General features: G+C 51.7%; 1 protein-coding gene across 26 annotated transcripts in view; it reads right to left on the bottom strand.

The window, feature by feature from the left end:
- PLEKHA6 (pleckstrin homology domain containing A6) overlaps positions 1–18837 on the bottom strand; it is a 155267-nt gene that overhangs the window by 35435 nt on the left and 100995 nt on the right. For 16 of the 26 annotated variants that reach the window (XR_009210690.1, XR_009210689.1, XR_009210691.1 and 13 more), the window contains 9 exons: positions 18116–18196; positions 17009–17123; positions 11596–11700; positions 10863–10935; positions 8331–8431; positions 4685–4887; positions 2637–3119; positions 736–1252; positions 187–273 (listed from right to left, as the gene is read on the bottom strand). Coding sequence is in view for 23 of the 26 variants with exons in the window: in XM_058430411.1 (XP_058286394.1) it covers positions 187–273; positions 736–1252; positions 2637–3119; positions 4685–4887; positions 8331–8431; positions 10863–10935; positions 11596–11700; positions 17009–17123; positions 18116–18196 (1765 nt within the window). In the remaining 3 variants the exon portion in view is untranslated. The other 10 variants (XM_058430415.1, XM_058430414.1, XM_058430405.1 and 7 more) reach the window with 7 other exon arrangements.

The raw sequence follows: 18837 nt of genomic DNA, 5'->3' as shown, positions 1-18837 counted from the left end.
GCACCAAACTTGATACTGGGGCTAGAGTCCTGGCTGGGAGGGAGGAGGTATCTAGAGGCTGCTAAAACCAGCCAGGCCAGGCACTAGGCACAGAGCGTCCCTGGAGTCCGCCCCAGTTTAGCTCCGCCCTGAGTGGAGCACGGTGCGGGGAGGCCCTGATGCAGGTGGAGGGGAGAAAGGACATACCATCTTATCGTGGACCGTGGGGGATGGTGGGTAGTTGTAGGGGAACAGTCCTGCAGGGACTGGCCGCCTGTCTCCCAGGTAATCATACTGGAAGAGAAAGGGATCGCAGAGGTGAGGGGTCTGGCTGGGACACGGAGTTCCCCACCAGCTGAAGCTCGAGGTTAGAGGTATTTGTGCTCAGTCCCAGAGCAGATCCCAAACTGAAAGGGACAGCAGCCCCCCTTGCAATGATCTGTCCAGGTCCTCAAGATGTGAAAAGACAGAACCCTCTCTGCCTTCTTATATGACGGCACAGTTTCTGGCACAACTTGGGGGCATGTACAGAAAGCAATGTTCCCACTCAAGAGGCAAAACCATCCCCAAGACAGCTTTCCTACAGACAGAACCACAGGCCAGGGGCTCCCTGGGCAGCACTGCTGGTCCTGCGGACACACGGCCCAGTGGCCCCGTGGCCCAGATGCTCCCACATCTCTGTCTTTTCTCAGTAGATGGTCTTAGGCTTCTGGGGACCTCAGGGGATGAGGAAGGAAGGGCAGGCTGGTGGCTCACCTTGGGGGAGCTGATGGATCGCCTCATCACATAGGCAGCAGGGTCAGCATAGATGTCCTCACTGCGAGGTGGCAGCCGCTCAAAACGGGCACTAGGTGAGCGGACAGGGGAGTAAATGCGAGCACGGCTGTAGGAGCCCTGGCTGGGTGAGCGGGGCACAGAGTGGGAGCGGGGCTGCAGGGACAGGCGGCGCAGGGAGCTAGAGGCGGCATCCAGCTCATCATAATAGACTGGCTGCCGGGAGGGGCTTGGGATCCAGACGGTGCCATCCTGCCGCCCGTAGCTGGTGGGCTCCTTCCACTCTCGCAGCTGGTAGGCAGGGCCGCCCCCATTGCGGAAGGTATGGCGCTTGTCCTCCAGGGCCCAGGGCGGGCTGATCCGATCGTAGGCCGGCATGGAGCAGATGCTCTCCGGCCGCACCCCTGGCGGGTAGTACTGGTAATCATCGGGGTACTGGGAGGAGTAGGGGCCATAGTACTCAGGGACCCTGCGAGACACAGGGTAGAACCTAGAGGGACTGAGAGAGAGCGGACATTGTAAGGAAGGCAGACAACACGGGCACTCCCCCACCCACCCCAGCCCCACCTCCAGGTCCTCCAGCCTAGAGCAGGGTGCTTGAATAGGTACACAGGGACTGAGGTTTATTCCAGAGATGAGGGAAAGACTCCTGTCCTCACACAGCCCCCTTCCTCAACCAACTCCCCAAGGCTGGACACTGCACCATTCAGAGCTGCAATCTTTGTCTCTTTAAAATGACATATCCCTAGGAAGAAACGTGAAGCCTTATCAGCCATCTCCATCACAGCATGAACCAGTTTATCAGATCTTTTCTGAGAGGCAAATAGAAGAAAGTCTACCAGGCACCTGAAGGAGGGCAATGCAGGAGGGACGAAAGAAAGGGTGGCGTCCTGATCTATTTTATATTATTTTAGACATGAGGTCCATTCTGTCACCAGCCTGGAGTACAGTGGGGCCATCAAGGCTCACTGCAGCCTTGAACTCCTGGGCTCAAGCAATCCTCCCACATCCACCTGTAGAGTAGTAGCTGGGACCACAGGTGTGAGCCACCATGCCCAGCTTCCTGATTGTGTGATCTTGTCAGGGACAGAACCAGTAGGTTCTTGTGACTCATCCCAAGTGGTTCTCCCCAGAACAGGCCTGATGCTCCCAGGCACCAGACCACCAGCAATGCGCAGCCGCCCAGGCCACTAGAAGGCAGGTTCCTCTCGGGCCCCATGGCCTTCCTGAAGCTGTGGCCTGCAGTCCCTGGAGCTGCCCAATCCCCAGGGAAGGAGCCTGCAGCCCCATTTGCCCTGAGGGACATCAATGGGCCCAATAAATGTCCCCCGATATTTCAAAGCCAGTCATTGGATAAAGGAGTAAATGGTCATAGATGGCTGTGTTGGGACCAAAGAGCTACTTTGTTTTGTTTTTTAACTTCATATAAATCGTGGCTTTAAAACAATTAGAGCTGTTCACAAATGGAGTGAGTTGGTCTGAGTGAGTCTCGAGTGGGTGGGGCACTGGAGGAGAGGATGTGGTAGGAGGGCCCAGAGCTTGGATGGATGTATGACTATAACAACTTCAGGCCCCCTCCCGAAGCCTGCTGTGTTCTGGGCTCCCCAGCACACCGTGGAGAGGCACTGGGGTGCTCTGTCCCTTCTTCTGAAGGAAGCAGACAGACAGAGAAACCAAGAATCAGGGACAGCAGCCAGACTCTAATGGTGGAGCCATGGGGCAGGCAGGATTCGGGCAAGCCAGGAAGCATGGGATTTGCTTGGTTTCCCAACTCAGCCTGCTTCCAGGTTTCCAACAGGGGATGGCTCATGGGCTATGACCTCACTTGCACGCTCTAGCCATAACACCATATCAGCTCCACCCCAGCCGTGGGCATGCCTCACCTCCGAAGGTCTTCAGGCGGGGGTACCCCCCGGCGCAGGTTCACCCACTGCTGAAGCTGGTTCATGGAGCTCTTGCGCTGGGCAATTTTGTCGGGGTTGGTGCGTGGTGGGAAACTCCGCCGGTGTCCCCCAGTCTCTCCATCCTGAGGCGGGAAAGCTGTGCTCCCTGGCCGGCTTGGGGAGTGGTACTGCCAGCCATTGGGCTGGGCAGGCTGTTCCCCACCCCCTGGCACCCTTGGGCCCTCGGGGAAAGGGCTGCCCGGCTCTGAGGCTGGCTCTGGTCCAGCTGGGAGGCCGTTGGCTTTCACCAGAGGCTCCTTCTTGACTTCTGGCCTCTCGGGCCTTCTCTCTGCCTTCTCACAACCTCGGCCATCACCCTCCCCTCGAGTCTTGGCCTCTGGCTCAGGCTTGGGGAGGCTGTTCTGGGGCGGCTGCTGGTGGTGCTTGCTGGGTGGGATGTTCTCCGAGTCTGGCTTCTCATGGCTGCAGGATGCCAAGGGAGATGCTGTCAGTGACTCTAGCCCAGCATGGAGTGGGGCAGGGGGTGCCAGACTGGGAAGGAGAAGAGGAGTGGGGAAGGATGGGCAGGGAGGTGGCTGGAACCAGGATTCTATGAATTCCAGTTCTGCTTCCTAAGTCCCACCCCTTCATCTTCTTGCTCCAGCCTGGGAAATTATTATACAACCTAACCCGCCCCTGCCCACACCTGCTGTGTTAACTCTGCCCCCCGCCACGTCTTCTCTGCAGGTCATTCTCCACCCCACTCCCCTCTGCCAGTCTGCTTTGAGCCCAGCCTTCAAGCTATGGCATGACTAACCTCACCTAGTCTTGGTCCTCTCTGCAATCTGTCCCTGACCCAGCTCCCCACACTGGGTTTGCACTCACATCAGTAACTGTCCTTGACACTCCAGTGACAAAGACTTGTCATGGGGCAGCTGTCTTTCCTATAGAAAGTTACTTAACGGCCAAGAGTCTTGGGCTCCTCATCAGCAGAATGGGCATAATAATAGCTCCCCTCCTAGGACTGCTGTGAGATAAAACATGGCGGGCACCAGGAGCAGAAGTTTCTGCTTTCAAACTCAAAAGCACATAAACACGCTAGTTCCCTTCTCCAAAACACATTTCTTCCAGGACTGACTTTCCATGAGAATACAGGCCCCACAAGGGTAGGAACGTGGCAGACTTTCTTCCCCTGTGTTCCTAGCACCCACTACAGTGCCTTACACATTTATATTTACAGTAAGTATTTGTGAAACGAATGAACTCTTGGAATTATGCCCCTTGGTTGAAGCAAAGATGGAAATTTGTGACAATTTTCCCCCTACAGCTTCCCAAACTCCACACATTCAAGCATCCTTGTTGAAACATTGCTTGGTAAACATTTCTAAGATATGTGGACTTGGAGTCTACACTGTGAAACCCCCTTCTCCTGGATCCCCCTTAGCACCTAACTCAAGACTCCACATCCAGTTAAGGGAGAGACAGACGCTGAGACCGTGGGTGACGGCGGGCGATGGGAGCGGCCATATGTTAAGAGTTTACTGCATGTTGAGTGTTTTACATGCACTCTGTGTAGGCCTCACAACAACCCTATGAGGTAGTTATATTTGCTGGTTTTTGAGCAGAGGAAACTCAGGTTCAGAGAGGGTGAGTCCCTTGCACTGAGGTCACACTGCAGCCAAGTGAACAAGGTGTGATTCAAACCTGAGTTTATTTTCCTCCAAAGGCGGTGTGCTTAACACACACAGCCGAGAAAAACCAGCAAATGACCCTGACCTCTGGCTCCTGGCCAGGCCCCAATGGAACCTGGCTTTTCTCTTGGCCTCCCCCAGCTCAGAGAGAAGAGGAGGAGCTGGCTAGGGGAAGAGAGACTTCAGGCTCTGAAATTACTCAGCCAGGCCTCCCGCCTGGATACAAGGACACGGCTCACGCACTCTCCAGGGCTTCAAGCAGGCACACTGGGATTAGCAATGGCCCAGAGCTGGATGTGTCTTCCATTCTCCTCTTTATTCTTCCTGCACCCCCACACTCAATTCCCTGGCACTCACCTGTGCCGCACAGCTTGGGGCACTGACTTCTGGGCTGGAGGGATCTGTACTCGAGCAGCCTCCCCCATGGCCTGGATCCAGGCCTCTTGCTCCTCGGGGCTCTCGGCACTGAAGAAGTAGGTGCGGACCCCGGCATGCTCGGCCTGTGGGGAGAGGCAGCGCGTGGAGCTGGTCTCGGCCTCATCCACCCAGCACACAGTCACCTGTTGGGAGAAGACACCAACGCCCACAGAATGGGCAGTCAATTGGGCCATTCCCTGCACCTGGGGCTCTTCCCCATGCGGAGCTCAGGAGCAAGGTGAGGAGGGCAGCTTGCAGCTACCCCGAGGGCTCCAGCTGGTACCCAGGTATCCACCTTGGCTGGCTCTCTGGGCACCATTAGGCAGCCCAATAACTGGGTCAGCCTACTTGCCCCACCTGGGGTAATTAAAGCAGGAGGGACAATGATCACGCCCATTCTCCCGGCAAATTCCATGTTTGATTTCAAAGGCAATGACCCCATGTCTGGGAGAGAGGACCCCCTGAGCACATGCCAATCTTAGCCCCAGCTTCACTGCTGAGAAGCTAGCACTGTCTCTTCCACATGGAGAGACAGCCAAGCCCCTCTCTGCGGGCATGCAAAGCAGGCACTGGCATACAGACGGGGCACACTACCTAGTTGGCGGCTGCGAGCAGGTACTGCGGGCGGGAACCCAGAAGAGAGCTCCTGTCCAGAGGAGGGGTCCTCACGCGGTCAGAAGGAGGAGAAGCAGAGAACAGGTCAACCGAACACCAGAGGGAGAGACAGAAGACGACGCGGCAGGAAACGGTGAGGAGCACAGGGAAGGGGGAATATTCAGATTGTCCCCTTCTACTCAGCGTCCCCCCTGGGAATGGCAGCACCCAACAATGCCCAGTTCTGCCTACCAAGGGGTGGGGAGTGGAGAGCTTGCACCAGGGAAATTCGGGCTGGTGGTGGAGAGTGAGTCAGGGAATCGCAGTGCTAAGCCTGGCTCTGCTCCTGACCAGCTCTGTAACTGCAGACAAGTTGTGGTTTTGCTCTGGTCTTCACTGATGCATCTATTTCATGGGAAAAGAGTCTGCCTGGTGAAATTCAAAGTTCTTAGGCCACAAGGAAAAGAGGCCACAGGACTAAATTCTTTCTGGGACCTCAGCATAATTCCCAGTGAGATCCTCAGTGATGTCCTCTCAACAGGGGACATCTAGCAGTGACTCAGAGTCTCGGACGTGAGCCTCACTCCAGCCTGTGACCCCTTGAGCCCTAAATCCTGGGTCTCTGGGGCTTGAGATAGCTTCAGGGCTCCCCTGAACAGCAACATCAAACCCACACCCTCTAAATGCTCAAAAGGTTCCTCAGCTGCAGCTGGTCCCACCTCGCCTCCACCTGTCCCCAGCCCTCATTTTCTTTCTGACAGGAGCCATTACGCAGCAAGAGGCAGGGGTGGGCCTCCTTCCTCTGGTCCCCACCCTCCAGCAGAGGGCTTAGCATGTAGGTGGAGCTCGGGGCAGGTGTGGGAGAGGGCAGGGGAGGTGTTGACAAAAAGCCAGTGAAGACGTAAGAAGCTGAGACTTGTGACGGATGGGGGATAGAGAGACCAGGGGCCCAAGCAAGTCTTCTGGGTGGAGAACACAGGGTTATTGTAGAGCAGAGACACACAGGCAGGGCTCGTGGGTGTGTCCTGGGGCGGGTGGGAGAGGGCAGCAAATGAATTCATCAATTCAATGAGCATCCAGGGAGCAGCCTGTGTGTGCGGAACTCACAGGGGGCACCAGTCACAAGGAAGGCAAAGACAGGCTCTTGCACTTGAAGAACTGACAGTCACGCTGGGGGACAAAACATGCCGCGGGAAACAAGGAGAGAGCAGAGGCACAGGGACAAGTGCTGTGACAGGAGAAGGCAGAGGGCCTGGGAAAAGACAGGGCCATTGATGGGGAGTGGGCAGGGGCGCTGGCCTGGAACTATGAAAGGGGGCCAGAGAATTGAGGCAGCTGCCCCAGCGGGGCAAAGCCCCCGGAGCCTCTGTGGGGCCAGAGTTAGGGAGAGGTTAAGGCATTCAGCGGTAGCCTGGGCAGGAACAGTTCCTGGCTCATTCTTAGCCATCCAAGAGTTTCGCTCGGTGGCCACAGCAGGACAAGCCTCCCATCTGTCTCAGCTCCCCTCCCTTCCCTGGGGAAGGGCCATGGAATAGCCACAATCAGAAGCCTTTGTGGGCCACTGAGCACAGCCCTCAGAGTCAGGTTTAAAAGAGGCAGCGCAGTGAGGGGGAAGGAGGCAAGGGGCTGGTGGGCAGAGAGGTGATATCTGGGATCTGTGGTGGAGGGAGTGTGTCAGTCACTCCGGGATGTTTATCTCACGCCTGCTGCTGGCAGAGCTCCGAGCTGGAACGTGTCTGTGTCTCTGCACAGGTCTGGTGGGGAGGGTGAGACAGGCTGTTTGATTGTGTGTGTGGGTGTGTGTGTGTGTGTCTGTGTATAACAGGACTACTTGTTGTTGGTTAAACAGCCTGTTCCTATTTCCCCAGCTAGAACTGGCTCCCTGGAGTCAGAGTTTTATTAATTGTTCATTCTCTTCACACCTCTGGCATACAAGACCCCGGGAGGCTGGAAACTAATTATGTGCCAAATAAGTCCTTCCTTGCTCCCTGTAGCGGGCCCTGTGCATGCTGCCCAGCTCTTTTCTGTGGCCAGGTGACTGGAGTCTGAAGGACAGGAAGGGACAGAGTCCCTTCTTCTAAGGCTCTAGAAGCTCAAGGAGTGACCTACAGATCCAGTCATCTAATATCATAGCTTTGAAGGGTCTTGGACAGCAATTGTCATTTAGGGGAGAGAGGGCTTTGTACCAAGAAAATGTGTAGTTGATATTATAATTTTATATTTGGAAAATGAAAAGGGACCTATGATTTTTGCATCATAAAATACAAAAGGGCATGAAATTTTTATAGTTTTTGATGGGTCATGAATTTTTAAACGTGGAAAAACGCTGGCCTAGGATGAGCCAGCTGCAGGCACATCTTTAACAGGTGGCTCCCCAGGGGTTCAAGGCAGTGATATTGAGCAGGCAGGAAAGGCCCATTTTCCTGTGCACTTGTTCTCTCAAATGGTTTCTTCATAAGATTTGCAGCTCTTGTGGAATGAAACTCAACTTCTAATATTCTCTAAAGATTGAAATTTGAGTAAGTTTGACTTGGGGGTAGGTCCAGTTTCCTGAAACCACGGTGGGGAGGAAGCCTTTCCAGAAAAGGTCTCAGAACCCACCAGCCACAGCTCCTGCCTCTGCCCAGAGGGATTTCCCAGGAGCAGGCACTGGGCAAAAAGTCCAAGGACTCAGAACACAACTATTCCTGCCCCAGTAACAACTGTGGTGCTGCTGAAACACATCTCTACTGGCCCACTCTTGGGAGAATTGCCCACCCAACCGCCAAGAGAGGAGGAAGGTCCCAGCATAGCCTTGCTCTAGCCTTACAAGAGACTGTGCTGAGTCTAGGAGCCATTACTACTCCCCCTGCCCCCACCCACCACCACTGCTGTGACCACCACCACCTGGGATTCCTTAGGACGATGGCTCTTGGCCCTTCTCCATTCCCATAGGCTCTAGAAGAGCAGGCCTTCCTTCCCCACCTGCCCTGGGAAGGGAAGGCCAACTGACCTTAAACGTGTGTTTCCGGCTGATGTTGTCTGAGGGCTGCACTGCAGCTACCCGGAAGCTCAGGAGAGGGATGCTGCCGAGGATACTCTCTTCCTTCTCATCTGTCAGGGAGAGAGGCACAAGAAGGGTGTGCGTGTGTGTGTGCACGCGCACGTGTGCGCCAGGGATGGGGAGGAGTGTATTGCCCCTCCCTGATAAATATCAATACATATTTGTTGTTCACCTCCTGTTTGTCAGGCACTCAGGGCCACCACACATGCTCCGAGAGGACAGTCCCTGGAGTTAGGGAGTGTGGTGGCCCTGGAGATGCTGTTCCAGACACTGGGACTACAGAGGTGAATAAGAGAGAAGTAGTGCCTACCCTAAAGGAATTTGCATTCTAGTGCACAAATAAAGAAATAACAGCTGATATTTTGGAAGCGTTCAGGCACTGTTCTAAGTGAAATGCCTTAATGGATTTAATCCTCCCAACAAACCTATGAAGAGGTACTATTATTACCCTCATTTTATAGGTAAGGAAGCTGAGACACAAAGAGATTAGATGATTTTTTCCCAAGGTTACTTAGGCAACAAGTGGTAAAATTGGTCTTCAAACACGAAAACTGAACTCCAAAGCTAGCATTGTTGACCACTATCCTATCTATCCTGCCTCGCTAAATGAGACCATCCCAGCAGTGACATATGTAACAAGGTGATGGGATAGATCATTGTAGAGTGGACCATCCCACCTTCTGTTCCCTGGTGCCTCTGGGTAACTCTTTCTAAGGTTCTCCCTGGCACTCGAGCCTGCTTTGCCCTTTCCTGCTGCAGATCCCCACTGAGGTTCTATGTCTCCACAGGAAAAGGCACCCCTGCATGGAGTGCTCTGGCCCTCTCCTCCCTCGGATCGGGCTAACAGTCCAGCTATTACATAATTCATCCCGGATCTCCAAAGGAACCTGATGGATTGGCCAGTCAGGTCCCCCGCTGGAAGCAGGAGGCAAGAAAGGGAGGGGAGAGCTCTGTGGGACAGTGGGGGGGACAATTATGAGACCATGGCAAGGCCCTCTCCACTTCCCTGGGATCACTATTTGTTCCCCAGGCTGGGGACTCTGAAAAGCCTTTGGCTAGGATTCAGAAGAAACCTCTGTAGGGTTATAAACTCCTCAAGCCCTGCTTCTCCTCCTACTCATCACATCTACACGATACTTGGCCCACAGATCAGCTTCTCTGTTTGGACCCCAGCATGGTACCTGGAGGAAGGGGTAAACCAGAGTAGTAGGAGGCACTTGGGGTTGGACCCTAGGGCTGCCTTCAGGAGAGCTGAGGCTCTTGTCCTCCAGAGATGAAGCCCCTGTGTGGCAGAGTCCATGCCAGCATTTAAGGGAGTCCTGGGTCCATCTCTTTGTAAACAGTGACCCCCATTCTGGTGTGTCCTGAGCCTTTGGGTTCTCAGCTCTTTGAGGTTCTACCCCCACTGCTTCCCAAAGACTCTCCTCTGCAGAGACCCCCAATTTTCCTCCAGTTTTATTCCCACTCTGGCTCCATTGTGGCCCCATAACCTGGAGGCTCAGCACCTCGGTCCTGGGCCTGGGTAGATTCCTCTCCCTGAGTCTTGCTTGGGCTTTTCTCTGGGACTGGACTCTGTATGCTCAGCCCCTTCCTGATTTCCTTCCTTGGGGTTCAGGTGGCTGCAATACAGCAACCAGCAACAGCAGTGCTCTGCAGGGTCACTGGGTACAACCTTTGTTTGCTAAAGTTAATGATTCACTGAATTGCTCCCAGGAGGACTGGAAATCAGGGCTGTGCCCTCCTGGGCCAAGAGAGTGAAGGAAAGAGCCTCTCCTGCTTCATAACAATTGTACCCTCTCTCCTCTCATCCCTCACGCCTATTTCCTCCCCTGCATTCACATGGCGCCACCATCACTGACCTCAACCCTTGCTGGTGCCCTCAGCCTGCCTTGGCACAACTTTTAAAAATAGAAAGTAGGGAGAGGGTGTTGGGGTCGGCAGAGAAGGTGAAGCCGGAGGACATGTTCACTCATTCAATATTGACTGAGCACCAACTAAATGGCAGGTAGTGTTTTAGGTGCTGTGGATACAGCCGTGACCAAAACTGACAAAAGTTCCTGCCTTCACAGATGGGACTGTGCATTCCAGTGGGACAGGAGGAAAGGCCACACACAAGTTCCAATTAGTAGGTGACCTACTAGTAGTGACTAGTGACCTCCTCCTCTTTGTCCTCATCCTCCCTCTCCATTCCTCCAGGACTTCACCGGCCATATGACCACTTTGCTCACCCAATGTATCGCTGGAACTCTGCCTGAAACCTAGCAAGCATTGTTGAATGTGAACCGAATGGGTGAGTGAGTGAGTGTGTGAGTGAACAAGTGAGCTTTGTTTTTATCCTGCTGCCACTGGTGCCAGGACCACAGTGAGGAGATCTGCCCTGCTGGTGCCCATCCAAAGCCAAGCTCAGGGATATGGCAGAATGAGAAAGAGTAGTGGGTCCTGGCTTCCTGCCATCCCTGCCAGTCCAAGGGCCAAGCTCACCTTTATAGTAGAAGAGGCAGCGATCCACCAGGACGAACCAGCGCTTGTTCCACTGCTTAACCCCGGAGCTGGCCTGTGGGACATGGGAGAGGCAGATGTGAGGGCTGCAAGCTGGACGTAGATGAGGAGATGGGATGCAGGGAAAAGGGCACCATGTCAATTATAAGGACATCCTGGCCCTAGCTGCGGCTCTGCTGTTAATGCAAGGCAGCACCCCCTGGAGGCCTCAGATGCAAGGAACTGACATTAGATTATTGCCTGTGACCTTCCAGTTCTGTTATTCAGTGCCTCCCCTGGGGAGGATAACAGGGGCAAGAGATGGGCAGAATGAGTGAGTGGAAGGGCAGGCAGGGATAGTGACAAGGCCAATCTGGTGCCAATTGGTGGACCCTAGACTAGCAGGAGACACCCGTACCCCCCACAGTAATAAGCAGGACCTGCTGGGGAGCTAGTGGGTTGTTCCCACGGCGTTGGGGATTCAGCATATTTCAAGGTCATTGCATCTGTCCATCAGGAAACCGGGCTGGGTTCCCAAGTTTGACACAAATTTTTCTGCGTGATTTTGGGAAGATACTCAGTTTCTCTGAGTCTTTATAAAATTAAGAGACTCATTCACAGAGACAGCAGGAGGACATACCAAAAAAATACACGGCCTGTCATAAGCACAGAGGAATCCTCATTCTGTGAGGAGAAGGTGGAGGCTACAGTGGCCAGAACAGCAGGGTGGCCTCACCTGTTTGAAGAGCCAGCCCGCCTTGGTGACAGGTGCATTGGGGTTCCGCTTCATGGAGTGTGAGCGCTTGCCAAAGGCGACGGCTTTGCGGGCTGTGCGAGTTGCCTGGGGGCAGAGAGAGAAGCTGACCTAGGTCCCCAGTCTCCTCCTTCCTGCTCTATCTGCAAGGGAGCCACCCCTGCTAGAGCTGCTTCTCCCTAGGGTTAATCCTGGGGTGCCCTCACACCAAGGGGCCCAGGTGTGAATCTTGGATCTATTACTAACTCAAGAGCAGGGTCTTTCAGTTCTTTGGCAATTTTTCTCATCTCTAAAATAGGGCTCAAAATAATAGTTCCAAAAATAAAATAATAGTCCTACCTGTCTCGCAGCCTTTTTTTTTTTTTTTTTGGAGGTGAAAATAATAAGATTTCCAATTTCACTCTGGCCTATCCTACTCCCAACCTCCTACTCCCTCTGTCTTCCACTGTGCATTCTGGAAGTTAACTCCCTGCATCCTCCTGCTCTGGTAGTCCCGTGTGTCGTCTCGTGCCCAACATAACACAGAGCCAGGAGGAGAGTCGGGTGTTCTAGCTCTGTGTTGCCACGTGGACCCTGTCATTCTTCCACACTCTGGCAATAGTCCACCTTTCTGGAAGCACCACTGCCTGATCTCCCACTGTTTAATCCTTCTCATCACTGTCCACTTCTCAATTGTTCTTTCAGTCTAAGGGTTTTGATGTTAGTCCTCCTCTTCATTCTGTCCTGCATCACTGTGGAAAATCTCCTTGCTCAGGAGCATGACCCATCAATGCCCTAACTTTATACAGCCTTGATGTCCTCGGCTCCAGCACCCTCCATCTGCACTCCAGCGACGCTCCCAGGGCTACAACTTTAATCTTCTCAGCACCCCAAGCCCCTCTGTGCCTAACATCTTCACTTCCAGGATTCCTGCTTTCTGATCCCAACATTCCACCCTTTGGGCTTTCTCACTCCATTAACTCAACACCAGCTTTTCTACTCCATTGAGGTCCCCAGCTCCTCAATTCTTGTCTTTTTTTTCTGGATCCATCAGCTCCTCCTGGTTTTCGTTACTGCCCTACAAAGCCTGGCCCCATGGTGGAGTATATCAACTGGGCTCTCAGAAACCCCATCTATTGTCTTCCTACCTCACCTTCTCTAAAACTCAATATGGCACTCCAAATTAATCAAATTATCTACTCTCCCTGCACTCATAGCCAGATTATGGTGCTGCTGGAGAAAAAAAAAAAATCACACTGCCATACAGATGAGGTTGCCACAGAGCCACAGTCCCAATCCCAGGAGGCTCAGCCCCAGATGGCAGCTCCACCCCACACCCTCACCATCCTCCCCAGCCCCCCGACCTCCCCTGCCTCTGCCCTCCCGACAGTGGACCTGCTCCTCCACAGAGAAATTTGAGGCTATTAGACATGCACTCCCTCAATGTCACACCCTCTTACCTAGAAAATGACTGTCCTTACACTATCTTTGCCTCTTCCCCTCCAATGTCAAAAAAAGAGGTGCTGCCCTCCTTCCAAGGCTAAACACTTCTAACCCGTTGTGTCCTCTGAGACTTAGCTCCACTGATCATCTCCTCTCAAATATGTTTCTGATGCTTCTGCCTCCACTGATGTCTTCTCCTTAGCAAATGCACTCAAGTTTCTCCATCTGAAAATGTCTCTGTCTCTCTCTCATGCTCCCACACACATACCCAGATTCCCCCTTCAATATACTCAATGTCCACTGTGAGGTAATACCTTCCCTTACGTACTCTTCAGTCCTAGGCTCCTGGGAAGCGTCTCAACTTTCTCTCCCTCCATCGCTCCTAAACCTCCTCTACCTATTTTCTGAAATGGATGTTGCACCGTTATGGAATTAAGGCCACTCACTCTAAAGCACTGGGCAGTCTTCACCTTTCTGACTTTCCTGGAACTCTTCTTTGGATTTCTACAAGACTATTGTTTCCCTTTCAATACCTCCGTCTGTGGCCACTCCTTCTCAATCTCCTCTACTTCCACTCTCCAAGCGTTGGTGGGCCTCAATCACACTTTTATTATTTTATTTTTATTTTCTCATTTTTACATCGTGCCTGTGTTACCTCATCCATACCCACTGCTTGAGCTATGAGCAATATGATAAAAGCTCCCTAAGCTATAGCCAAGACCTGTCTTCCAGCTCAACCCATTTTATACCTGCTTGTCTGCCAGGATTAAGTAAGTGCAAAACCGAACTCATTCTCTTTCTAACCAAGCCTGTTCTGTACTTCTCATCTTGGTGAATGGTACCATGAGCCACCTAGCCACCCACCCCAGAACTCCACGTTATCTTACGTGGATCCCTCATTCCTGTTCCATTACACAAACGTGTATACAGGGCTGATGAGTCTGTCTTCTTAATAGTTCTCAAATCTGCTCTTGCCTCTCAAATTCCACTATTGTTGTCTTAAAGGTCCTCATCACTTCTTGCTGTCCACCCTCTACAATGAACTAAGGTTTTTTTTCCAAAACACAAATAATCCTATTTCTCTCTTGCACTCATCACTTAAGAGAGAGGTTGGATTCCTCAGCACAGCACAGAGGACAGGTTTGTGAGATATGGCAGGGCCTGTCACCCACCTTCTGCCCCTTCACCAGACAGGCCCTGCCTCTGGTTCTCTCCATCCTCCCGTGCCTTTTGCAGTGTGCTCCCTGGCGTTGGGGGAGGACCCATCTTCCCTCGGCCACTGTCAAATCCCAACTTATGCTTTAAAGTTTGCTGCAGACTCCCCCGCTCCACGAAGTCCTGATCCCCCGGAGTGGTTAGCTGCACACTACTCTCCACACATCTGTACAGTCCCAGCCATGGCCTATGGGCCACACGCAGCCCAGGATGGCTTTGAATGCAGCCCAACACAAACTTTCTTAAAACATTATGTTTTTTTTTCTTAGTTCATCAGATATTGTTAGTGTTAGTGTATTTTATGTGTGGCCCAAAACAATTTTTCTTCTTCCAGTGTGGCCCAGGGAAGCCAAAAGATTGGACACCCCTTGCCTAAAACCTGTCACAATGCAGCTTTCTATCTCCTCCATTGCACCATGAGCTCTTTGCAGGGAGGAACTTTTGTCTTTTTCATCTCTTTATCACCAGAGCCAGCAAGGTGTCCAGGCATAACAAGTACTCAGCAACTGTTTGTAGAAGGAAGTAAGGAAGAAATTGGCCTTTATTATAAAGTACTCCCACAACTGGGAAATAACATTATTATCTGAACATTACTAACAAAAATACACATATAATGACTGAGATTTGCCATTGGAAGAAGTCACCACAACCCTATGCAAATCTCTAAATCCTTCCCTTTTCTCTCAGTCCAACACTTTCATAATTCTACCTCCTCTCTCCATGGCCTAGAGACGGCCACCCATAGTTTACCACTCCAGGCAACCTCCCACTAACTCCTGAATATCCTGGCCTCCTATCTTTCTGCCACGGCTTCTCGGCAAACTGAGGCTAATCCAGCTACCTGCCTTCCCTGCTCTCACAGCCAGGCTATGAGCATGCTGGAGGAAAACCACGCAACCCTGCAGATTTAGGGCTGCACAGAATCACCCTCGACTGCCCCAGATGATCCTTTGAAATTACAGGGCGACATTTCATGTGTCCTTCATTGACCATCACTCCTGTTCCCCAAACCTGTATCATGTATTTTCTTTTTCTTTTTTTTTATTATACTTTAAGTTTTAGGGTACATGTGCACAACGTGCAGGTTTGTTACATATATATACATGTGCCATGTTGGTGTGCTGCACCCATTAACTCGTCATTTACATTAGGTGTATCTCCTAATGCTATCCCTCCCCGCTCCCCGGATTAAGAAAATGTGGCACATGTATCACGTATTTTCAAGCTCCCAGTCCCGCACCTGATGCTTCCCCGCCCACCCCATTCCTCTCAGGAGAAAACCCTGCCTCCTACTTTCCCGCACAAGTTGAGGACATCATGTGAGAGTCTCTTTAATTTCCTAGACACCCACTCCCTAGCCTCACACGCCTTTTTTAATGCAGTTTCAGGAAGAGGTGGCTTTTCCCCATCCAGTCTAACAGCACCTCTGCATCTGACTCCCTCTGTCTCCATAGAAACGTGACTTACTGGCTGTCCTCTTTCTCCTGAACCTACTACCTACTGGCCCGTTCTCCTCACGCCTCTGACATCTTAAAACAAAACCAACAAATGAAACCTCTCCCCAGTCCTGCGTTACCTTCTAGCTTCCATTCCTTGCCCTTCCATTTCCCATCACAGTCACGTGTCTTTAAAAACACTTTTTTTGAAGTATTTCAAACATTTCAGAAAAGTAGGGAATAATACGATGATCACCATTTCATGTTGTTTTTCCCTAATAAGACAAGACAACTGGAGCTAAAACTCCCTCAAGCCCCTCCCCAGTCTCATTACCTTTCCTTCATTCCTAGAGGCAACCACTGACCCAAAATTAGTCTTCCTGTCCGTGATTATGCACTTCTACTGCAGATGTTCCTATAAATATGTAGTACTGCTTTTCATGTCTGTACATTTACATAAGTGATATCATATTTCTCATATTCTGCCACTTGCTTTTTACTCAACATTATATTTTCAGGATTTATCCTTGTTAATACATACAGCTCCAGTTCATTTTAATTTTTGGCAAGTGCTCCATTATGTGATGATATACTACCATTTGTTTTCTAGTTCCTTAGAAGAGCAGTTTCTATGCTATGCTCTTCCTACATCTCCTCTCCCATCCCCCCTTTTACCTCTCCATCTTGCCTTCTGCTCTTCTCACACCACTCAAACTGCCCTTGTCAGGGTCCCCAATGACCACATTGCTGCTAAATCCAGAGGATACTTTCAGCCTTTGTCTTCCTGGCCCTCTTCGCAACATTCTTCTCTAGACTTCCTTCTCCTGGGGCTCTCTTCCTTCCTTCCCCCTCTCTGAGCTCTCAATCACCATGACCTTCGTGACTATTCTTCAAGACCAGTGGTTCTCAATGAGGTTGGGGAGATTTTGTCCCCAAGGGACAACTGACAATGTCTGGAGACATTGTTGACAGTCACCCCTGGAAAAGAGGTGCTACTGGCGTTTAGTGGGCGGAGGCCAGGGATGCTGCTCAACATCCTATAATGCACAGGACAGTCTCATAGCACGACAAATCATCCAACCCCGACTGCTAGCAGTGCTGAGGTTGAGAACTCCTGGTCTAGATGTTGGTCTTCTACGAGACTCTGATCTGAGCCCTCTTCCCTTCCTACTCTCCACTCTCTTCCTGGGTCACCTTGCCTACTCTTGGAGCCTGCAGAAATAGCTGGACAGGCTATAATTTCCTAGGATTCCCAGAGATCCCACTAAACATGCACTGAAGACGTTTCCAGCTCAACAGCTGGCCTTTAGGGCTGGACTTACCCGGACGCTGGGCCGCTCTGGAGGGACCTCAGACACCATGTTGTGGTTGGGTATGTCACTGTTGGTGGTAGCCGGGCGTTTCCCACCTGTTTTACTGGACATGTCCAAGGCTGATCTGATTTCAAGTCCACCAGAAAAAAGAGATTGGTGAGATCCAAGAAACAATGGAAACCGCCCATCCTTTTTCCACACCCTGCCACCCACTGTTTCAGCATCAGCACAAAATTAGATCCTTGAGTGTCATTGAGGGGTCACCTCAGCCACTCCTTCAGCCTTTCTGAAATTATATGTCAGTGATCTTGGACATTTATTTTATTTATTTTTTGAGACAGGGTCTTGCTCTATCACCCAGCCTGTAGCACAGTGGCACAACAAGACTCACCACAGCCTTGAACGCCTAGGCTCAAGTGATCTTCCCACCTCAGCTTCCAGAGGAGATGGGACCACAGGCATGAGCCACCATGCCTAGCTAATTTTTTTTTTTTTTATTAGAGAGACGGGGTGTCACTATGTGGCCCAGGATGGTCTTAAACTCCTGGACTCAAGTGATCCTCCCACCTTAGCTTCCCAAAATGCTGAGATTATAGGCATGAGCCACCTGTTCCCAGCCCTGGACATTTATTTTAAAAGTCTAGACCCTGGGGCTCCAGAAATCCTTTCCTTCTACTTTAAAAGACACAACTGCCTAGTGGCCTATGAGAGTAGATTAATTATCCTCTTTTCTTTTTTTCTCCTTTCATTTGGTGAGCCAGGATCCACAGTGAGAGGAATTAGCATTTGGCTCTCATGATCATATCAGATTTTCTCAGTGCTTCCCTCAGAGGCCCCTGGGTGCTATGCCAGCCTCCCGCCTGTCTTCTACTCCATCAGCTCAACCTGCGGGGTGCACCAACCTGGCTTTTGCTAGACCCTAGGAAAAGTGGATGAGGGTGTCAAGCCAGATGGGTCTCAGATGCTTCTAGTCCTCAGAACCGAGGTGAGTGACTGCAAAGCCCTTCTGCTTTCCTTCCCCTCCCTGTTGCCTTCTGCTTTCCAGCTGCAAGGAGGTGGTAGGATGGTAGTGGTTAAGGGCAGAAAGGCCAAACAGCAAGTAGGGGACACACTTACATTTTCAAGTCAAATTTTTTGTTTTCCTCTGGGACCTGGCCAGTCACTGGGTGTAGAAATGTGTTCCGTCTTTCATTGTGGCTGTAGAGGGAAAAACAGAAGAGTTGTGGTAAAGATGAAGAAGGCAGAGACAAAAGCCAACGCGTGGACAGGCCCTGGGTGGTGACAGGGACAGGTGATCATGTAAGGAGCTTGTGCCTGGGGGATCCATGGGAGGCCTGGGCTGACATCTGGATAAGGGTGGGGGCGGGGTGGGGGAAGGAAGAAATGAAGCCTGGTCACCTCCCACTAGTCAGTACTAACTACTTACTAGAGTTCTCTGAGGCTGGAAATAAGCCACACTAAACTCTTTCAGTGGTTATCCTCAGTGTGGGGAAGAGGGGTTCCAACAGCCAATTCAGCACATCAGGACCTCACGCCTGGCAGATTCTCTCCCAGGGACGGCATCTGCCAGTGAACCACATACAAAAAAAGCTCCCCCATTATTTGCTGAAAAGACTTTCTTGTGACCTTGGACTCCTCCTCCTTCTCCTGCTTTATGCTCTGTCTCTTTCTTAAAAGGAAATGGAAGCTCAAAAAACTCCATTCTTGAGCTTGGGCTTGGACCCACCCACACCCTAAGTCCAGGGTCTCCTGTCTAAGGGCTGCTTGATGTCATTGAGACCTCAGGGGCTGTCAGGCATGAAGGTCAGTACTGGCTCAACAGTCCAATCTCATTAAGG

The sequence above is a fragment of the Hylobates moloch genome, unplaced genomic scaffold (assembly GCF_009828535.3).
Source record: "Hylobates moloch isolate HMO894 unplaced genomic scaffold, HMol_V3 SCAFFOLD_18, whole genome shotgun sequence".
Taxonomy (NCBI): Eukaryota; Metazoa; Chordata; class Mammalia; order Primates; family Hylobatidae; genus Hylobates; species Hylobates moloch.
The sequence above is the reverse complement of the archived record's forward strand: the minus strand, read 5'-3'. Positions and strand labels throughout refer to the sequence as shown.